General features: G+C 45.0%; 1 protein-coding gene across 2 annotated transcripts; it reads right to left on the bottom strand.

Moving 5' to 3' along the window:
* Nucleotides 1-228: 228 nt before the first annotated feature.
* ugp2a (UDP-glucose pyrophosphorylase 2a) lies at nucleotides 229-18675 on the bottom strand. 2 transcript variants are annotated; one of them, XM_076289019.1, is made up of 10 exons: nucleotides 18460-18675; nucleotides 16135-16259; nucleotides 13073-13180; nucleotides 6008-6199; nucleotides 4333-4466; nucleotides 3488-3785; nucleotides 2854-3051; nucleotides 2040-2282; nucleotides 1490-1594; nucleotides 229-1243 (listed from the first exon to the last, which is right to left on the bottom strand). In XM_076289019.1, exons 2-10 carry the CDS (start codon nucleotides 16231-16233, stop codon nucleotides 1136-1138), a joined length of 1485 nt encoding a protein of 494 aa, XP_076145134.1. In that variant the 5' UTR covers nucleotides 16234-16259; nucleotides 18460-18675; the 3' UTR covers nucleotides 229-1135. The 2 variants fall into 2 exon arrangements, with proteins under 2 accessions (XP_076145134.1, XP_076145127.1); XM_076289012.1 differs by lacking the exon at nucleotides 18460-18675 and adding an exon at nucleotides 17551-17847.
* Between the last annotated feature and the right edge of the window lie 109 nt (nucleotides 18676-18784).

An 18784-nucleotide genomic window follows, 5' to 3' on the forward strand; every position in this document is an offset into this window, starting at 1 on the left:
GACAGTTTTGCAAATGTTGGGATTTCTTTCAATTAATGTCAAGGTGATAGTTGAACATGATTTAGTAGACAAGTCCTCTACATAACTTCGAATTCATTCAAACATGTTTAAGAATAGTGTAAATGACTTTCACAGCAGAAATACACTTGTCAAACCCTAACTGCATGTGATTTGGCTGTGTAGTTTGTCAAGAATGACACAGACACAGGATTGGCATGTTGAGTCCATGTATTGCACCTTTATTGATGTCACAATGAACTCAGGCACCAGTGGGCATTGCTGGGAAGCCTTGTAACAACAGAACTGAGCTCAGATCGAGCTTAGACGAATACAGTCAGTACGTCAGGGATGGAGTCTGGGACAGCAGAGGTCACACCCTCGGCCATTCATTCACTGATACACATCCTGGGTCACGCTCTCTTATATAGGTGTAACAGTGGAGGTTGCACTTTTATTCTTTCGTTCGTCATTCTTTCGAGTGTTCAGAGGTAGTCTTGTTCATTCATACAGGCATGACGGGCTCAAAGACTACCAATCGATTATTATATCGATTAATCGATATATTATATATTAATTTTAATCGATATTATATTACAAGTTCCGAGGTGTGGCAAGAAAACAAAAAGCAAAGGCCCCGTTACCCCAAAGGGGACTAACACTTCTCACAAACACAGTATAGAAAATGCTCACATTTGTTTCTGTTGTTTGTTTGTTTGTTTGTTTGTTTGTTTGTGTGTTTGTTTGTTTGTTTGTTGGTTTGTTTGTTTGTTTTGGGCCAGTGCTAGTAGTGACAAGAAAGCAGCTGTGCATCACCAGATGGGAAAGTTGTCAGGGGGAAAAAAAGAGGGTTACACACTGCACATTTCTAACACATTCCACATAAGGGCAGCATGATTGTCTAACGGATTTTTTGGGACGTTGAAAGAGACGGGCCAAGATGACACGAAGACACAGATGGATAAACATCAAACAATGTCCTTTCCTCCAAAGGTAGACACACACACAGGGGGAGGTGGTATCTGGGTGTTTTAGGGTCATTATGATCGTAGAACTGTGTGTCTGTGCGGTTTAATTGTTTTGTTGTTGTGATGTTTGCTTGTTTGGTTGGTTTCTTGTTGTCGCTGCAAAGACGACCTCAGTGGTCGAGGATGCGCAGGTTTCCGGATACGATCTTGTTCTCCAGCATCGCTCCGGCAGGGATATCAATCCGGTCTCCGTGATTAGCAATAATGATGACAGTGCCCTGAACAGATGATATGACACCGCAAATGAGAACATTAACAGACAAAAGGCCAATATAACTCATTCTTATATTTTATAGACAGGTTTTACAGTGCTATCTTCTAACACTACAATTTACAACAGATAAATGCTTCAGAAACTGTAACATGCCAACTATCCAGGTATATATATTAGTTTATAGTATTTGCCAGTTGAAATCTGAACCAGTTGAAACCTTAGGCAGAAGTGTTTAAATGATGGACTTTACCTTGAGGGCGACTTGCTTTCCAAATGTAACGTCTCCTGACACTGTTAAGTGATCCAGCTCCAGCATGTCTGGTATACTCTCAAATCTCTTCAGGTAGTCTTGGACCTGTAACACACACACAGACCTTAGCAATGTGACACCCTTAAACACAGACGGAAAAAGGCAAGAGAGATTTGCGTCATGTGAAAGGGAAGACATTTCATGTTAACACAAACAGGACAACACAACAATCAAGGAAGAGATGATAAACATATTCAAGCTCTTCAGGTTCATAAAACAAACTACAAATGTAGTCCCAACAATTTGTATCAAATTCATAACTTCAACCCTCCAAAAAGAGGATCAGAGGAAGGATTTGAAGGATTAGAAATATAAAAATAAAATAAATATTAATTAAATGCCTAAACGACCTTTAAAATAAAAATGTATCAATTAAAAAGATTATCATGTGTAGCATACCCAAATGCTCTCACTAGTCAACACACACACACACACACACCACACACAAGCCCCTGCCAACACTGACCACACTCTGCCGTCTATGACCCACCTTGGTGAAGGAGCTGCCCAGCTTGACGTGCGGCGTGGTGCGGAACTCGCGCTTGGGGCTCATGGTGAGCGAGCCGGCGTCCAGGCTGTACAGGTTGGACATGACCAGCAGCAGGTCGGAGGTGGTCTTGACCGGCAGGAAGCGACTGCGCGGCACGTTGATGCCCAGCGCGTTGTCGAAACTCTTGATGGCGGCGCCCACCGCCGTCTCCAGCTGGATCACGTTCAGACCGCCATCCAGTGTCTGTAGGAGAGAGAGGGAGAGAGAGATGGAGAGAGAAAGAAAGAGAGAAAGAGAGAGAGAAAGAGAGAGAGATGGAGAGAGAGAGAGGGAGAAAGAAAGAGAGGGAGAGAGAAAGAGATGGAGAGAGAGAGAGAGAGAGAGGGGAGTAATAAGTGAGTGACTATAAATTCCTTTGGTTGTCACTGTTTATTTTGTTGTGTCCCGGATAAATAACTCAACCAAATAAATAAGAAATTAATAAATTAACACAATGCATTAATTAACATATATGTGTGAGTCATTAAGTAACTATACAATACTTAACACATTCACCCAGGAGTAAGTTAATAAGCCTTAATTAAACCATCCATGCGCATTGCGCAAGTCATTAAATAAGTAAGTAACTAAGCATTAATTAATGCACCCACACATGCATAAATGAGTAAGTACCGGTAACTAAGCAAGGTGCTAAGTTAGTTAGTGCATAACGTATCTACTTACTACCATAAGCATCAATTCACTAGTGCTGGCCTAATTTCTTTAGTGCATGACGCCATGTTGTACATGTTTCCTACAGCGACTGGCGTCTCACCTTGGGGTTGACAATGATCTCCATGTCCAGGGCGTTTTTGTCCTGCAGCCGCTTGATGGCGGGCAGGGAGATCCACAGGTTGTTAGTGTTGAAGATCTTGAACTTGGTGACGGACTTGAACTCGTCCACGTGGGCCTTGGGCACCTGGGCGATCTCGAGCAGACGCAGCTTGCCGTCGTACTGAGTGAGCGTACCACCCTGTTTAGGACAAGATGACAATAGGAGTCAATGTCTGTCGATGTACGATGATCGATTGTCGGAAACTGCACTTGCAATGCAAAACCCTAAACTAGCAGATTATCTTGAGGATACTCAGATAAAATGTTTCTCTTACTCTCTCTCACACACATAATATAATATAATTCTCAAGAAGATGAAATAATTTGCTGCAGATTGCCCAAACTGAAACAGGTCATCTTGAGGAAGTGCCTTGCCATGTTTACTGCTTGATTAATCCTACAACATACTGTACGTCTATAACCGAAAATGAGAATTCCAGAAGAGGAATCTATGAAGATGTGCATAGTATGTATTTGATCGTTCATTTGTTTAATTAACGATATATTTAAAAATGAATCGTTATTTAAACAAAATAGCATCAACACCATTCAACCACCCCTCCTCTCATCTTCACCTTGACGTCAGCGCGGGTCTTGTCGGTGACCTCCATGACGAACTCGCAGCGGCGGTCGGCGGGCTGGCTGATGAGGTGGTTGAGGATGTGCAGGTCCACGGTGGCGCCCAAATTGTCGATGTTGGACACGAAGATGTACTCCTTGCCCTGGGCGATGAGCTGGTCCAGCAGGCCCGAGTTGTGGAAGCTGGCGTAGATGTCGCCGTGACCCGGCGGGTACCAGGCCTCCGCGTTCTCGCCCGTCAGGCCCAGGTTGGTCGCCACGGGCAACAGTGACTCTTTGTTGATGCGCGGATACCTGGGGAAAAAATTGCAGTACATTGTATGTCATGCCTTCATGTTTGTACAAACATTACAGGTATTAATCATATACACATATACAGGACAAGAGGATATCTCTCTCTCTCCCTCTCTCTCAATGTTTTTTTTTCCATGTCAAGTTGATGCCCCTAATGAAAACTATTTGGATAGTCTTAAACACTACTAACTGCACTAAATGCTCTCCAGCGCTTGGACTCCAGAGCTTTGTGAGAGGAATAGTGAGGGAGGAACAGGAGGGAGAGAGGGAGCGTCATTGCGTCATCAACGCGGCACCTGAGGGGGTGTCGTGTGCCTCCCAACAATTAAGACAACAATTCCCAATTCCCTCCCAACAATTCCCAATTCCCTCCCAACAATTCTCAATTCCCTCTCAACAATTCCCAATTCCCTCCCAACAATTCCCAATTCCCTCCCAACAATTAAGCAAAAATGTGCACGGAGGAGCACAGCACTTCCTTTAAACACTAAACAGGCACTCAAACTCCAGAGGCTGGAGGAGGAAGAGTGAGGAGGAGAGGGAGCACCTGCTCTGGTTGAAGGTGTGGATCTTGACGCGGTGGTGGGTGTACTTCTGCAGGATCTTCTTGGTGTCCTCGTCCGTGTTGAAGGAGTTCATGAGGACCAGGGGCACGTCTGCGTCATAGGTCTTATTCAGGTGCTGCACAGGGAGGGGCCCAGTGTGGGGGGAAGAAAGGTAGAAAAGAAACATGAATGAATGGATGAGAGGAGAACAACAAAGAGGAAAAGACAGACAGGTTATATGGATGGATGGATGGATGGATGGATGGATGGATGAATAGCGAGAAGATAAGAAGACCAAAATCAAAGAATGAAAGAGGAGGCAAAGGTGGAGAACAGGGGCAAGACAGGAGGAGGGATGAGAAGAAAGAAGAAAGAAGAAAGGTAGAAGAGAATCAATGAAGGAATACATATGAATGAATGAATGAATGAATGAATGAATGAATGAATGAATGAATGAAATATCTGAAACCTTTGGAAGTTTTCAGACTCTTCAGATGTTGCAATACAATGTCATCTTGCTAACACTCAATTATAACCTAAAGTAGCATTCCCAAGGCTCTCATGCCAGACCTAAAAACTGGTAATGTTATGACCACTAGAGGGAGACCTTCATTGGCGGCAGGATTACACTGGCTACACTTTCCTCCTGTCCAATGTTCACTAACATTAAACATTCGTTTGTCAATAAATTCAACAGATTTCACAACTATATAAATAAAAACTTGATCTTGAATCATCAAGATCTACTTGTTTGTTCATTTTTATCATACATACAAATAACCATGCATGGGAAAAAAAAAACATTTAAACAGTTTAAAGGTCAAAGTTTACCCACCTCTCATGGCAAACATACCTGACCAAAGGTACTTTATGGAGTGGAAAATCAATGCTAGGACAAAAATATCAACTACAACTGCAGTGTGGCCTAAAAGAAAGCTGAACTGTAACAAGAGCACAAAGAAAAAGTATAAATTCAGAAATCCAATTTTATAATCCATTTTAAATGAAAATGAAAACGTCCTTCCTGCTGCTTCAACAATATGTTGACTGAGCATTCTCTTTTAACGCAAAATCCTCTCCACAGACGCCTATTTTGCTTTGCCTCATTTGATGTCTTCATTTACAACTGGGCAAATAAACTAAACTAAACTAAACTGGGCAAGAGCCATCACACTGCTGTGATTAGCATTACGTCCCATGTGTTGTGTCTTTCAGGACCTACATACACATGGCTGAGTTTCTTTTTTTAAAATATACTTTCAAAATATATTTAGATATAAAAAATGATAATATAACAAATGTATATCTTAAAGGCTTGTATGACTTTACTCAGACAGGACAGTAAAGAGAGACAGGAAGTGCGTGGGAGAAAGAGCAACAGGGTGGAATCAGGAAATAAGCCGGGTCGGACTTGAACCTGGGTCCCCTGGGGCACTTGGGCCCCGAGTGTGGATACTTGCTCCACAGCACAGCGCAGCCCACCTGGGCCCGTTAGGGCTCGAGTCCACCAATCACGTTTTTTGCACCGACAGCGCCCTCAACCTCATTTTCAGAGGGCTTCAGTCAAGTGTTTATCTGTCAGCACAAAAAACGCATTTGGTGGACACCCTATACTCATACTCAACGTGTCCACGCACTGACCCAACCTCATCCCGACACCTTCTCCTCAAGTCGTACCTCGATCTGCTGCACGGTCAGGTCCAGGAAGGTGTTCTCGTTGCGGACGCTGATGAGACTCTTGGGGCCCTTGCAGCCCATGCTGGTGCCCAGGCCTCCGTTGAGCTTGACCACGGCCAGCTTGTTGAGGGCCTCCCTCTCGGGGATGCCCTCCGGGAGCCCCTTGGCGGAGATCTTGTCATACGGCTGGATCTGTCACCGGAGGAGAGCAGAAGAAAGCAGAGGAGAGGACAATACAATGGTTATGAAACGCAGATGTACAACATAAACACGCCCACACGCATGCACGCACACACACGCACACACACACACACATTCCATCGGACCAGAATGTTAAGGGATGTGTAGGCCAATGTCATTTTTTCCATCCATTCCATCCAGTCATTTTTCTTATTCTACCCTAGGGGAAACTTTACATTTTACAAATTACAAGTGTAAGCAGCAAAAGCAACACAACAATAGCACAGTACTAAAACAATGGTTACATAAGCCACTGGAATGGAACGTAGATATATTATTAAGAGTAGAGGAAAAAAAACTGAATTCCCCACTAAACAGAGCACGCAGTGATAACAGGCTTTTTTCCAGAACTGGAGTAGAACATTAGTGAAACCCTGGAGGCCTTCTCTAGGTCATTCATAACTTGATCACCACATAAATGTTTTTTTTTTCTACAGTAGCCTTAGCAAGAACTGGACATTGCACAGTTCATCACTGTCCAGGAGAGCTAAATGAACCAGACAGCAAGCGTGGCTCGTAGACACACACACAGTTGTAAACTTGATCACTAATAGGTGGCTTCCTCTTCTGGAACGGTAGCCAGACCACTAACACGGAATGACACGGCGTCGCCATGGAAACCCTTTCGAGCCCAATGGGCAGACACACAGACCTAGTTGGCAAGGCCTCTAACGTGTGTCCAATAGCAACAGGGGCAGCCACCTCACTTCACAGCACAGAGTCAATGTTAAACCTGGACAGACTGACCACCAAGAGAGTCCATCCGTAAAGAGACCCACAATGCAACTGAATGAACGAATGAATGATTGAATGAATGAATGAACAGAACCGAACCAGGCCTGGCCTGTTTCCCAGAATCCACTACGGCCAAGCCTTAGAGAGGAATAGACCCTGGGTGTCATGGCAACTTGCTGCAGCGCCAAACAAGGAGAAAAAAACGTCCAATGAAATAGTTTTCTTTCATTAGGCCAACGTTTTGGTACCTCTCAACACGTTCATCAGGGTCAACCGGTACAGCTCCACACAGAAGAGACAGAGAGAGAGAGAGAGAGGGAGGGAGAAAGAGAGAGAGAGACAGAGAGACAGAGAGAGACACAGAGAGAGAGAGAGAGAGACAGAGAGACAGAGAGAGACACAGAGAGAGAGTGAGAGAAGAGAGAGACACAGAGAGAGAGTGAGAGAAGAGAGAGACAGACAGAGACAGAGAGAGAGAGAGAGAGAGACAGAGAGAGACACAGAGAGAGAGAGAGAAAGAGAGAGAGAGAGAGACAGAGACAGAGACAGATGGACAGCGGAGGGCTGGAAAGGGTCAAGGGCTTAAGAGCAATGAATCACCGGTCAGCAGCAACACCAACCCCAGAGACGAGGCTACGGTTTGGAACCGGTCAACATTCATGGTCCAGGCTACAGCTTGAACTGATGTAACCCCGCTCGGACGGACGACTGGGGAAGAAATGTTTGATAGGAATGCGAACAGACTTTTTAACAGGGTGAAAGACCTGAAAGTATAAACACACATAAACCCTCAAAAATCTACTGTTAGCAAAAGAGACCAGCTGTTTGCTTTTACTTCTTGTGAAATATGTTATCATGTTTACCACGTCTATTTGACATTCTTAACGTGTCTGGCCGACATCACATGTTTTCTACATGGACACTTCGTAGTCCAGAGCCCAGAGCTCAGGACGTGCCGAAAGGCACAGCTGCATTGTGGGAGTTTCACAATGTGGGAGATCGGTGTGCGAGATGGCATGTCTCTGACCTTTAGGGGCCAGGAGCACTACAGCTGTGGAGAACAGTGTTAAATATAGAACGGGCTCGCTTGATGTGCACTACTAGTGTTGGCTGGGTGTGTGTCTGTGCACTTGTGTCTGTGCGCTTGTGTGTGTGTGAGAGAGCATCACAGATCTTACACTGTGGCTGACTTTAACTACACCATTCACTACCCACTGGTTCATTCTGAAATACTCCACATCCTTCACGATAGATACAGTAGATAGATAGATAGATAGATAGATAAATAGAGATATATAGAGAGAGACTGATAAAGACAGACAGGGAGGTAGATATCAGTGATGTTGACTTGGGCTAGTGTTGGGAAACTGGGATAAGGTGAACAGCCCTGTGGGCCCCAATACAAACTCATATGCGTGCCTGCCTGCCAGACTGTGTGTGTGTGTGTGTGTGTGTGTGCATGCATGCATGCATGCATGCGTGTGTGTATGAGTGTGTTTGTGTGTGTGTGTGTGGCGTAGAGCAAACACACTCTTACGTAACAAGCCCCATTCAGCAGAGCCTATAAAACGTACACGCAAATTAAACAGGAATGCTTGACTCGGAGCGCTGTGTGCTTGCAATACAAGATCATGTAGTTTTCATTTAGTCACTTTGAGGACGCAAAGGGAACGTTCATGAGATGTACATTAATACCCAACCAACAGTTAATAGCCAATAAGCACCACAGTGCTGAGCTTTTAAAGAGAAACTGAAGTATTGGCAATTACTTCGCTGTTTTCTCCGTTTTTGCTTCTTTTCGCTGGCTCTCTGTCATGACGAATGTCTGAGAACCTCCATTGCTACCTTTTTCTAGCCGGTGTCTGGCGTGTATGTGTATTTAAATGCAGTAAAGCAATTTGTTACACTAGTTATACTTCCGCCCGCCGGCCCAAAGTTGCAAGGGTGGTTTTTCCGCTCACAGGCCATAGGGAGAAGCGAGATGGCCACCATTCAACCCGAAAAAAGCCATATGACCATTCCAATGACTCTGAAGCTGTTAAGGTAAATGAAGCTAAAAAAAACTGCATAGTTCGCCTTTAATGGGCCGGATCAGAGGGAGCTATATCTAGCATGATAGGCCTAGTCAAATAAGTGTATTACAAAAAAAAAAACTTTTTTTTATTTTGCTGTCTGTTTTAATATTGGGCCATCAGATGTGATAAACAACTTTGGATTTGAAAATGAAAATGTCATATTGATTTATATGAATGTGTAATTTTGCCCAATAGACATAAAGTAAAAAAAAAATAAAAAATAGACCACCAGGGTCAGGTCCAAGAGCACATGGTCTCTCAGTGCTGTAGAACACTGGCTGGCATGATTCTGCACTCTACTCTGGCTCAGCGTCAATGTTAGCGTTAGCGTTTGAGATCATATTCCACTCTGTGACTCAGATGACCCCTAACAAGCCTGATGCACACACTTATATATAAGCATATAAATGATATAGGCATATAGAGTCCAGCTAGTGTGCACACGCTAATCTATCAAGGGCAAAATCATATTTTTTCCCCCCTTTTGGGGTTTTGTCAGACGTGTAGGTGCCAGGTGACCTGGAAGTCAAGGTTAGCTCCAGCAGTGATGTGTGTGTGTGAGGAGATCGTATTGCACATAGCAGCTCAGCCCACGGTGGCGTAAGCGAGCCAGTGAGCGGTGGTGTGATTGAACACCTGCTCGCTCAGGGTTTGCGACATACTGTAGGTTAGTTACAGTTTCGCAAAAAAACCCACGCGAGTGGTGCCATTATACCCCTAAATCTCACTGTGTGGAACTCTATCCAGCCCCTTAGAGAAAACCTACACCAACCTAAAATAAAACTAAAATAAGGTAAATAAAAACACACGATACAAGTATCAAAGTCACCAGCATTGATTAATCCACTGGTAACTTACACAAATAAATACTATCTTGGCTAATTTAACTAGAATGGTCAGTCACAATAACTTCACCTAAGATAGTAAATGCCAATGACACGTCACTATTTGAACAATTTTGACACGCAGCATTGCAAACAAGTAGCACAGGCCGATTTATAAGGCTAAGCCTCCTCTTGAGGCTTCCACTTTTACATTACATCTGTTCTTTCAGCAGACGCTTTTCTCCAAAGGTTTGCTGCTAACCCTGGCGTAGTAGACCACGGGCCCGTGCAGAGCAGTCAGACTGAGGTGTGGACCTGCTGCTGCTGCTGCCGCCGCCCAACGTGCACGATGACCTTGTGTGTGTCGGGGAAAGATCAGTGCAGAGATTGGGTTTCACATTCCTCTGCAAGCCAAGCCAAGCCAAGCCAAGCCAAGCCAAGCAGAGCCCAGCCCACGTCCAGTCCAGCGTAGTGTAGTGCGAGGCCTGTGGAGCGCCGTCAAGTCCGAGTGACACAACAGGCCGTCTGCCTTTCTGCGAGGTCACCAGACCAAGACACGCCCACTCAGGCCCACTCGGGAGAACTGGTCACCAGTTTGGCTGATGAGGGAAATGTCAGCCAAGACCGGCGCTATCGAGTCACTAACACTTCCCCCCCCAAAACTCTCTCTTTCTCTCTTTCATTTGATCCCCAACATTAACACTTTACTCCCTCATATTTTTCTCTCTCTCTCTCTCTCTCTCTCTCTCTCTCTCTCTCTCTCTCTCTCTCTCTCTCTCTCTCTCTCTCTCTCTCTCTCTCTCTCTCTCTCTCTCTCTCTCTCTCTCTCTCTCTCTCTCTCTCTCTCTCTCTCTCTCTCTCTCTCTCTCTCTCTCTCTCTCTCTCAAACACTTTACTCCCTCATTTGTTTGTTGATTAACTTTCTCTCTCCTCTCTCTCTCCATTTTTTTTCCTTCTTGCGCTCTTAACTTTCTCTCTCCTCTCTCTGTTGATGTAAGGATGCTGGAGAGGTCAGGCTATTTATAAAGTAACCTTCTACTCACAGGGGTATTTCAAAGCGGAAAGTGGAGGCAGATTTTATAGAAATGGGGGGGGGGGGGGGCAAGAGACAGTGGAAATGTCATGGGTGATGCATCACAATCTCGTTATGCACATTAACATCTTGATGTGCGCGCGCATGCGCGCACACGCACACACACACACACACACACACACACACACACACACACACACACACACACACACACACACACGCACACACACTGTTAAGGAATAAAGTAATGTGACATCATGCAAATCCAGAGGCTTTTGAGTCCATATATAGACATGTGAGCTAAACTTCATTGCCATGTGGATAAACTATGTCAGCTCAGTTCACTGTGCATGAACCTCTTCATTCATCACTGTGGAGACCGTCACCAGGCACACCACACACACACACACACACACACACACACACACACACACACACACACACACGATCAGTCACACTCTTCTCACATGCAAACACTGCAGTTGTGGTTGCGCCTGGTTTCTATAGTGCATCTAGTATACGCAAAAGTCCTCCTCTCTCCCTCTCCTTGTCTCTTCTGTCTCTCCCTCTCTCTGTCCCTCCTTCCCTCCCTCCTCTACACAGACATGCCTCCTGACACCATTCCAAAACCCCTCACCCCACCCCACCCCACCCCAGCCCACCTCTTCACCCCCCTGCTCCGAAGTCACATGACACTCTGTGCTTTCAGGCCACCACTCCCCCGAACTGGGACTCTCACTCTGCCTACAATGAGCGAGCACTCACTCACCCTCTCCACTTCTCTACACCCCCCCCTCTCCCCTTTCCTCTCAACCTCTCTTCTCTTCTCTTATCCCCTCTTCTCTTCTCCTCTACTCCCCTCTCCTCTCAACCTCTCTTCTCTTCTCTTCTCCTCTACTCCCCTCTCCCCTTTCCTCTCAACCTCTCTTCTCTTCTCTTCTCCCATCCCCTCTTCTCTTCTCCTCTACTCCCCTCTCCCCTTTCCTCTCAACCTCTCTTCTCTTATCCCATCCCCTCTCCACTTCTCTACACCCCCCCTCTCCCCTTTCCTCTCAACCTCTCTTCTCTTCTCTTATCCCCTCTTCTCTTCTCCTCTATTCCCCTCTCCCCTTTCCTCTCAACCTCTCTTCTCTTCTCTCCCCCTACCCTCCCTCTCTCCTCCCTCCCTCCCCTGCTCTTCACTTCTCTCTTCTCTTCTACTCTACTCTTCTCCCCTCCTCTCCTCCCCACCTCTCCTCTCCTCTTCTCCTCTCCTCCCCACCTCCCCTCCTCTCTTCTCTTCTCCCATCCCCTCTTCTCTTCTCCTCTACTCCCCTCCCCTCTCTTGTTCAGTGTTCAGCATGGGGCCCCTGCCTGACTACTAGACCTCTCTGCTCTGCAGTAGCAGAGCCGACCCACTCAAGAGTGGACTCTTTTATCCCCCTCTAAAACACTCCACAACGCCAGAGATGAGGAAGGGCACCAGACGTACCCCCCACTCCCCCAAACACACCCCTCCTTCTGTAACTTCAGTCTCAAGGACATTATTCCTCTGTCCTCGGCACATTTTATTCCGACTCGCATGTTCTTATCGGCTGTAACGTGACACAATTGCCATCCTGAATGGCGAAAATAGGGCACTTTCAATTCTGGTAGCCAACAGTGAGCATGTGACAAGTCTAACACATGTATGTGTGTGTGTGTGTGTGTGTGTGTGTGTGTGACATGTCTGACACACATGACTGATAAAGTTACTGTCTGTAACAACATAACACTTCTACTAATACCACTAGAATGTCATATACCGTAGGTCTGTATGGCTAATAAAAAAATAGAAGTATTGGCACCAAAACTAAAATGAAAAATAGATGACAACAGGTAACAGCAGGTAACAATAAACACCATCACACAAAGGCTCTCAAATAAGGCAAAGACTGAAAATACTGTAACTTGTGACCAAAACCAATGAACAAAGACTATCCAACTAGCCTACTGTACAAAACAAACCTTGAAACAGGGTGATTAAACAAAATGTTATAAAAGGGTCATCATTTCATGACCAAAAACAATCCCACTAGCTCGCTATACAGAACATCACACTCCATCCCAAAGTCGGTCATAGTGTGAGAGTGAGGACTTTGTGGACAGGTGAGGATTTGGGACAGGTGAGGTTACTCACGGATTCCTCTGGGGGCCTGTGGATCTTGGCCCAGTCCACCGAGGGGCCCTTCACCTGCAGGAACCTGTGGAAGAGCTTCTTGAAGCCCTCGAAGTCCTTCTGGGCAATCTGAAGAGCACACAGAATCATAGAGAGGACACGACCAGGTGAGTGTGTGTTTGGATAGAGATGACAGCAACAGGTGAGTATGTGTTTGGATAGATATGACAGCAACAGGTGAGTATGTGTTTGGATAGAGAGAACAGGAGAGTGTGTGTTTGGATACTGGGCACTGCACTTAATAACAACTAGCACCTGCCTGGTTTGTGTAAGTAAGCCATATGTAGGGGTGTGAACATACATTATAACAACAACAAAACAAATAATAATAATGTTAATTATTTTCACTGCTGCTGGCACATCGGGGTCCGGTTCACCCTGTCGGGACTTATTTTCCAAATAGTGACCGGCGTTCTATGCATTATCCCTTTTCTAGATACTTAAAGTAGCTTTACATTTGACCTATAGAGTGCTTTTCTAGATCCTCAAAGTAGCTTTACATACAAGTTAAAACAGGATAAAGGCAATCATAGAAGAAAACAAAACATAAAAATCAAAGCAATATGCAACATTATGTTATATATAAAAAGCAGTTCTGAAGAGATGGGTTTTTTTGAATACAGACAAGTCAGTGCAGTCTTCTCTCCTGAGGGAAAGGGCAGCAATGGAGAAGGCTCCATCACCCTAAGTTGGGTGCTTTTTTAAGTATATTTTTTGGCCTTTTTATGCCTTTAATGACAGGAGAGTCGAGAATGACAGGAAGTGAGTGGGAGAGAGAGAGTCGAGGTGGGATCCGGAAAGGACCACGGGGGGGAATCGAACCTGGGTCGCCGTCATACGGTGCATGTGCCACAGCCAGTCGCGCCACGCGTCATGACACTTTTATCCAAAGCGACTTACAACAATCAAGGTACAATAAAGGTAGGAGTCACAAGGTCACGAGGAGGAGAGGAGTTTGGTTATCAGGGAAACGGGGGCTGTTGGGAGGGATTGTGATGATGGAGCAGGTTGTAGAGGGCTTTGTTAGTCTGGCCTAGTATTTCCACTCATTTTCATTTCACTGAGATACTACTCTGGCTCCTCTCAATGCATTTACCTCGTGGGTGTAGAGAACAGAATCATTGTGAGTGTGGAGAAGACTCAATCCTTTCAGGATAGCATTCTAGAGTTTGAGTGAAGTTTGTTGTGTTAAAAGACCCCGTAACATTTAACATGTTCCTGACTGTTACCTAAATGACTAATTATGACAAATAAAATAAAACTAATTAACAATACTTCATTACATACTGTATGAATTATTTGGAAACATTTAAGCGCTACTACAGTAAATGCCAAGATAGCAGTACAGTCTGTGCATCAAAGACTTTTCATACAGATCTTCGCTGCACATAGCAAATTCCACGTTTGACAATAACTTATGTGTCTGTGTAAGTATTACATAACCAGTCCCTGAGACAGAAATAGACAGCTCGAGTGAAATATTCATGAACCTCTGTAACCAAAGACTCTTGTCTGTGGCAGACCACTGAATGAGCTTGGTTCAACTTGGCTGTTTGGACATTCAGGCGTTGACAATCTGGTGTGAGTGCCTCTAAGTATGTTCTTGTTTGTGTGTGAGTGAGAGAAACACTCCCTCATGATTGGAATGGATGGACTTCACTCAACTCCTCACTCACTCACTCACTCAGCTCCTAATTCAAGAATCATATGTAACGGATAACACATTGCACAGCGATCCGTTATCAGAAAAATAATGCACGTTGTTCGAGGTGGTAATGCGGCTACGATGCGCAGCTAAGGGGACATTTAACCTCGAAATTTATTATTTTTCTGATACCCTAACGCCGTGGAGTCCATTATCCGGCTTATACCACTGTAGTTACACCTGTGTTGTGTTAATATGCTGCTATAATTTCCACCTTTTGTTCGCTAAAACTGTCATGTTTGTAGAACTACTTCTTTCTGCCACATATCGACTAATTTATCTTACAGGACAAACTGGATTTACTAGCTCTAAATGGATGGTTGCTATGGCCAAAGGCCAATCGTTAGTTCCATCTCTTTCGTTGTCAAGCGGGCATATCCCAGGATTCTGATGAACCTCAGTTTTGTAAAATCACTGTTTGACTTAGCCTACTGCCGTGTAACTGAGCCACCTCAGTCATATGCTACAATGTTGCTAAGTCCTGAACTTCTGTCAGATCGCTAATTTATAGCTCTGATGCAACGTGACCGTTCATTTAAATTTCACAATGAGTTTGGCGAATTCATATACAAGCGAAATGTGGCCAAAAATGGGAACTACTTTATATCTGAATAATTGACGTTCTAAAGTGTGCATCACAATAGAAAAGTTGACCAAGCAGTGGTATAATTATTTGCAAATGCTTAGAGTTGTTATTTGGGGGAGAAACAGAGCGCCATGAGTCCTAATTTTTCCACCACGGCCTCCTCTTCCCTGCAATACAGCAGACAAACACTTGAAGCAACGACTGTTGTTTGGCACAGTTAGGGGCTTAGCTGTCCAGACTATGTGTACTGTGTTGATATGTATGTCCATGTTCATATGCATGTGCCTGAGAGAGGGGGAGCTGAGTGTGTGCATGCATGTGTGTGTGTGAGTTTGTGTTTGTGTGTGTGTATGTATGTGTGTGTGTGTGTATGTGTATGCAATGTGCATGCATGTGTGTGTGAGAGAGTGAGTGTGTGTGTGTATGCATGTGTGTGTGTGTGTATGTGTACTGTATGTGTGTGCGTGCATGTGTGTGCCTGCGTGTGTATGTGTGTTTGCATGTGTGTGTATGTGTGTGTGTTTGTGTATGTGTATGTGTGTGTGTGTGTATGTGTGTGTATGTATGTGTATGTGTGTGTGTATGTGTATGTATGTGTCTATGTGTGTATGTGTGTGTGTGTATGTGTGTGTTTGTGTGTGTGTGTGTGTATATGTATGTGTGTGTGTGTGTGTGTGTGTGTGTGTGTGTGTGTATGTATATGTATGTGTGTGTGTGTGTGTGTGTATGTACCTTAGCGTCGTTGCCCGTGCTGGTGGTGACCAGCTTGTCCAGCTCCGCGTGCATGGAGCTCTCCAGCTGCTGCCGCATCTTCTCCTGGAACTCCGTCATACCGTTAGTGCCCTTACCCAACCCCGCTGAGCAGGAGAAACGAAGAGAGGAGGAGAGGAGGATGAGGAGAAGAGAGGAGACGGAGAGAGGAGGAGAGAGGAAAAGAGGACATGGAGGAGAGGGGGGGGGAGTGGAGCAGGGGGAGAAAGAGGAAAAGAAAGAGGAGGGGGAGGAGGAGAGAGGGAGAGAGAGAGGAGGGGTAGGAGGAGAGAGGAGAGAGGGAGAGAGAGAGGAGGGGGAGGAGGAGAGAGGAGAGAGGGAGAGAGAGAGGAGGGGGAGGAGGAGAGAGTGAGGAGGGGGAGGAGGAGAGAGGAGGAGAGAGGGAGAGAGGAGGGGAGGAGGTAAGAGGAGAGAGAGAGAGAGAGGGAGACAGAGAGAAGAGGAGAGAGGTAGAGGGAGAGAGAGATAGCAAATAAAGGAAAACATAGAAAATCACAGACAGGAGTGAGAAACAGAGTCCACAGTGTTTCAGATTAAACATTAATCAGGACATTCAGCCCAGTCAACATGTTTTAGTAGAAAATGCCACAATGTGTCAAACATTTAATCACAGACACACACCTAGAAAACTCTCTCAAACTCACTTACGAAACTGCACTGCAAAATTGAAAGCAACATCAGGCCTAATAAAAAACGCAATAATATTCTGCTAATCCAACCATGACATTTGAGTACCGTCCCAAAAGTCCCCATACGGCACACAGGAAATGTCAACAGATGGCCATCTACCTTCCAACTGTTTATGAAGACCATTTGCTGCAGCGTATGATACCGAATGAGAACAGTCGTGTTATCGGTTTTTATTTAGTCACACAATTGGTTTGTCAGCACATTTTCAGACGTCCTTGCAGAGTAATATTCTATCACAACATTGATAATCAAGATTTAGGCCTAACCTATATGAAGACAATACACAGTGGTTCAGTGTGTGTGGTTGTTGTGATGTGAATCTTAACTAAGACTTGTGTATTAAAGGGGGAAAAAACTAAAACAATACAGACACATGTTGCACTGAGAAGCATTACAAACAGTCTATGATACATTCAAATCAATCTATCCTATCTTGGATCCCAATGAACACACTGAGGCTTAATCAGAAGAGTGAACAATGTGTTCTGTAATGTGTTCTGTAATGTAATCTGCATGCTATTTCTTCATGTTAGTCTCAGAGGTTGCATTTGAAGAAAGTGACCTTATTCATTCCAGTGATTTAAATGTCAGGCACGTTCTAAGTATGTCTCTAAACGTCTGAGCGTGGTTGTGAGTTATAGATCGTAATGTAAAACTTAGTAAGAAACTAAGGTCATCATAACTTACCTGGAACGAAAGCCATTCCTATCACCTGAGTTATGACTGAGTTAGGACGAACTCAACTAAACGCAACTCAACTGCAGTGGTCCAAGAATTGCAATTGGTCCTCCTAGATGCGATATTCTACTTCAACCCAACCCGAGAAGCAAAGAATCTAACGGGACACCGAGCAGGTGATTGCTCGTGTGAGGAAGGCGCAATCAAAGAGACTGTGGCAGAGGACTGTACGGTCAATTCATCAGCAAGTCCAGCCCATTGTCAACATCCAAATAGATGGACTGGCATTCTGCCTGCCTTTCCCCTCCCACTTTCACCAAGCACAGAGCTATCCACAGTAATTGATTGAGTCATTTGGACAGAGTCCTTTGCTCGTATCTTTAAAATAGGGCTTTAGATTTTTAACCGATGCGCTACGAGTGTATTAGCATAGCAATGCCAATAGTGGGATCAAGGAGGGGTACAAGGTAGTTGTCAGACTTGGAACCAGATGCAATTGCAGACAAAAATCCACGTGACAAGCGCTTTTGACAATACTTGTGTGGCAGGTTACTCGCGGCGTTAATTAAATCTACCAGGCCCTGAATTTCCTCAATAGCAAGTCATTCTATTGCAGACACAGAGCTAACTTTACAGTTCATGGTGCCTGGCAGTTCGCATTGTAGTCGATCGTAGACGACCAGGCAGTAAAACGACAGAACAGTGTTTCATGCTCGGCTGTGTCAAGCTAAGTGCTAGCAAGCTGACTGGCAGGTGAGTTGCAGCCTGGGCAACGTTAGGAGCACGTTTAAGAAAAGGCAAGCGACTTCTCCTCCTCCCTCCGTTTTAGAATAACTTTCTGTTCATGAAGGGCCAAGCAGCACACGAGCAGAGCCACACATGAGACTCTCCATGCAAGGAGCCTGTTTATTTACCCACCTTGTACAAATTACTTTGGTTTCCACAAGAGAACTCCAAGGACAGTGCTTGGTTACTCGGGGCGAGAAGGCTCACCACGAAACTACGCAGACTTTAAATACGTGCACACTAAAAGAGCAGCCACATAACCCGCTGCCTGTCTGACCAGAAATCAGACCTTACACGCACATGTCATTCATCAGACACTGTCCCCCAGCCAATACGTGCGTCATTCCAACCTGCATGAGCCAACTTCTATGCGGAAGCGTGATTACACGCAGACGCTAAAGCGTGACTCTGATTGGTTGAACGCTAGCCTGTGACACTTGAGGCTTCATGAACTGCC

Source organism: Alosa pseudoharengus, unplaced genomic scaffold, assembly GCF_046254945.1.
Source record: "Alosa pseudoharengus isolate Yale_2024_CS ecotype anadromous, Long Island Sound unplaced genomic scaffold, YU_APseudo_1.1 YU_APseudo_1.1_scf_1, whole genome shotgun sequence".
In the NCBI taxonomy this organism is placed as follows: domain Eukaryota; kingdom Metazoa; phylum Chordata; class Actinopteri; order Clupeiformes; family Clupeidae; genus Alosa; species Alosa pseudoharengus.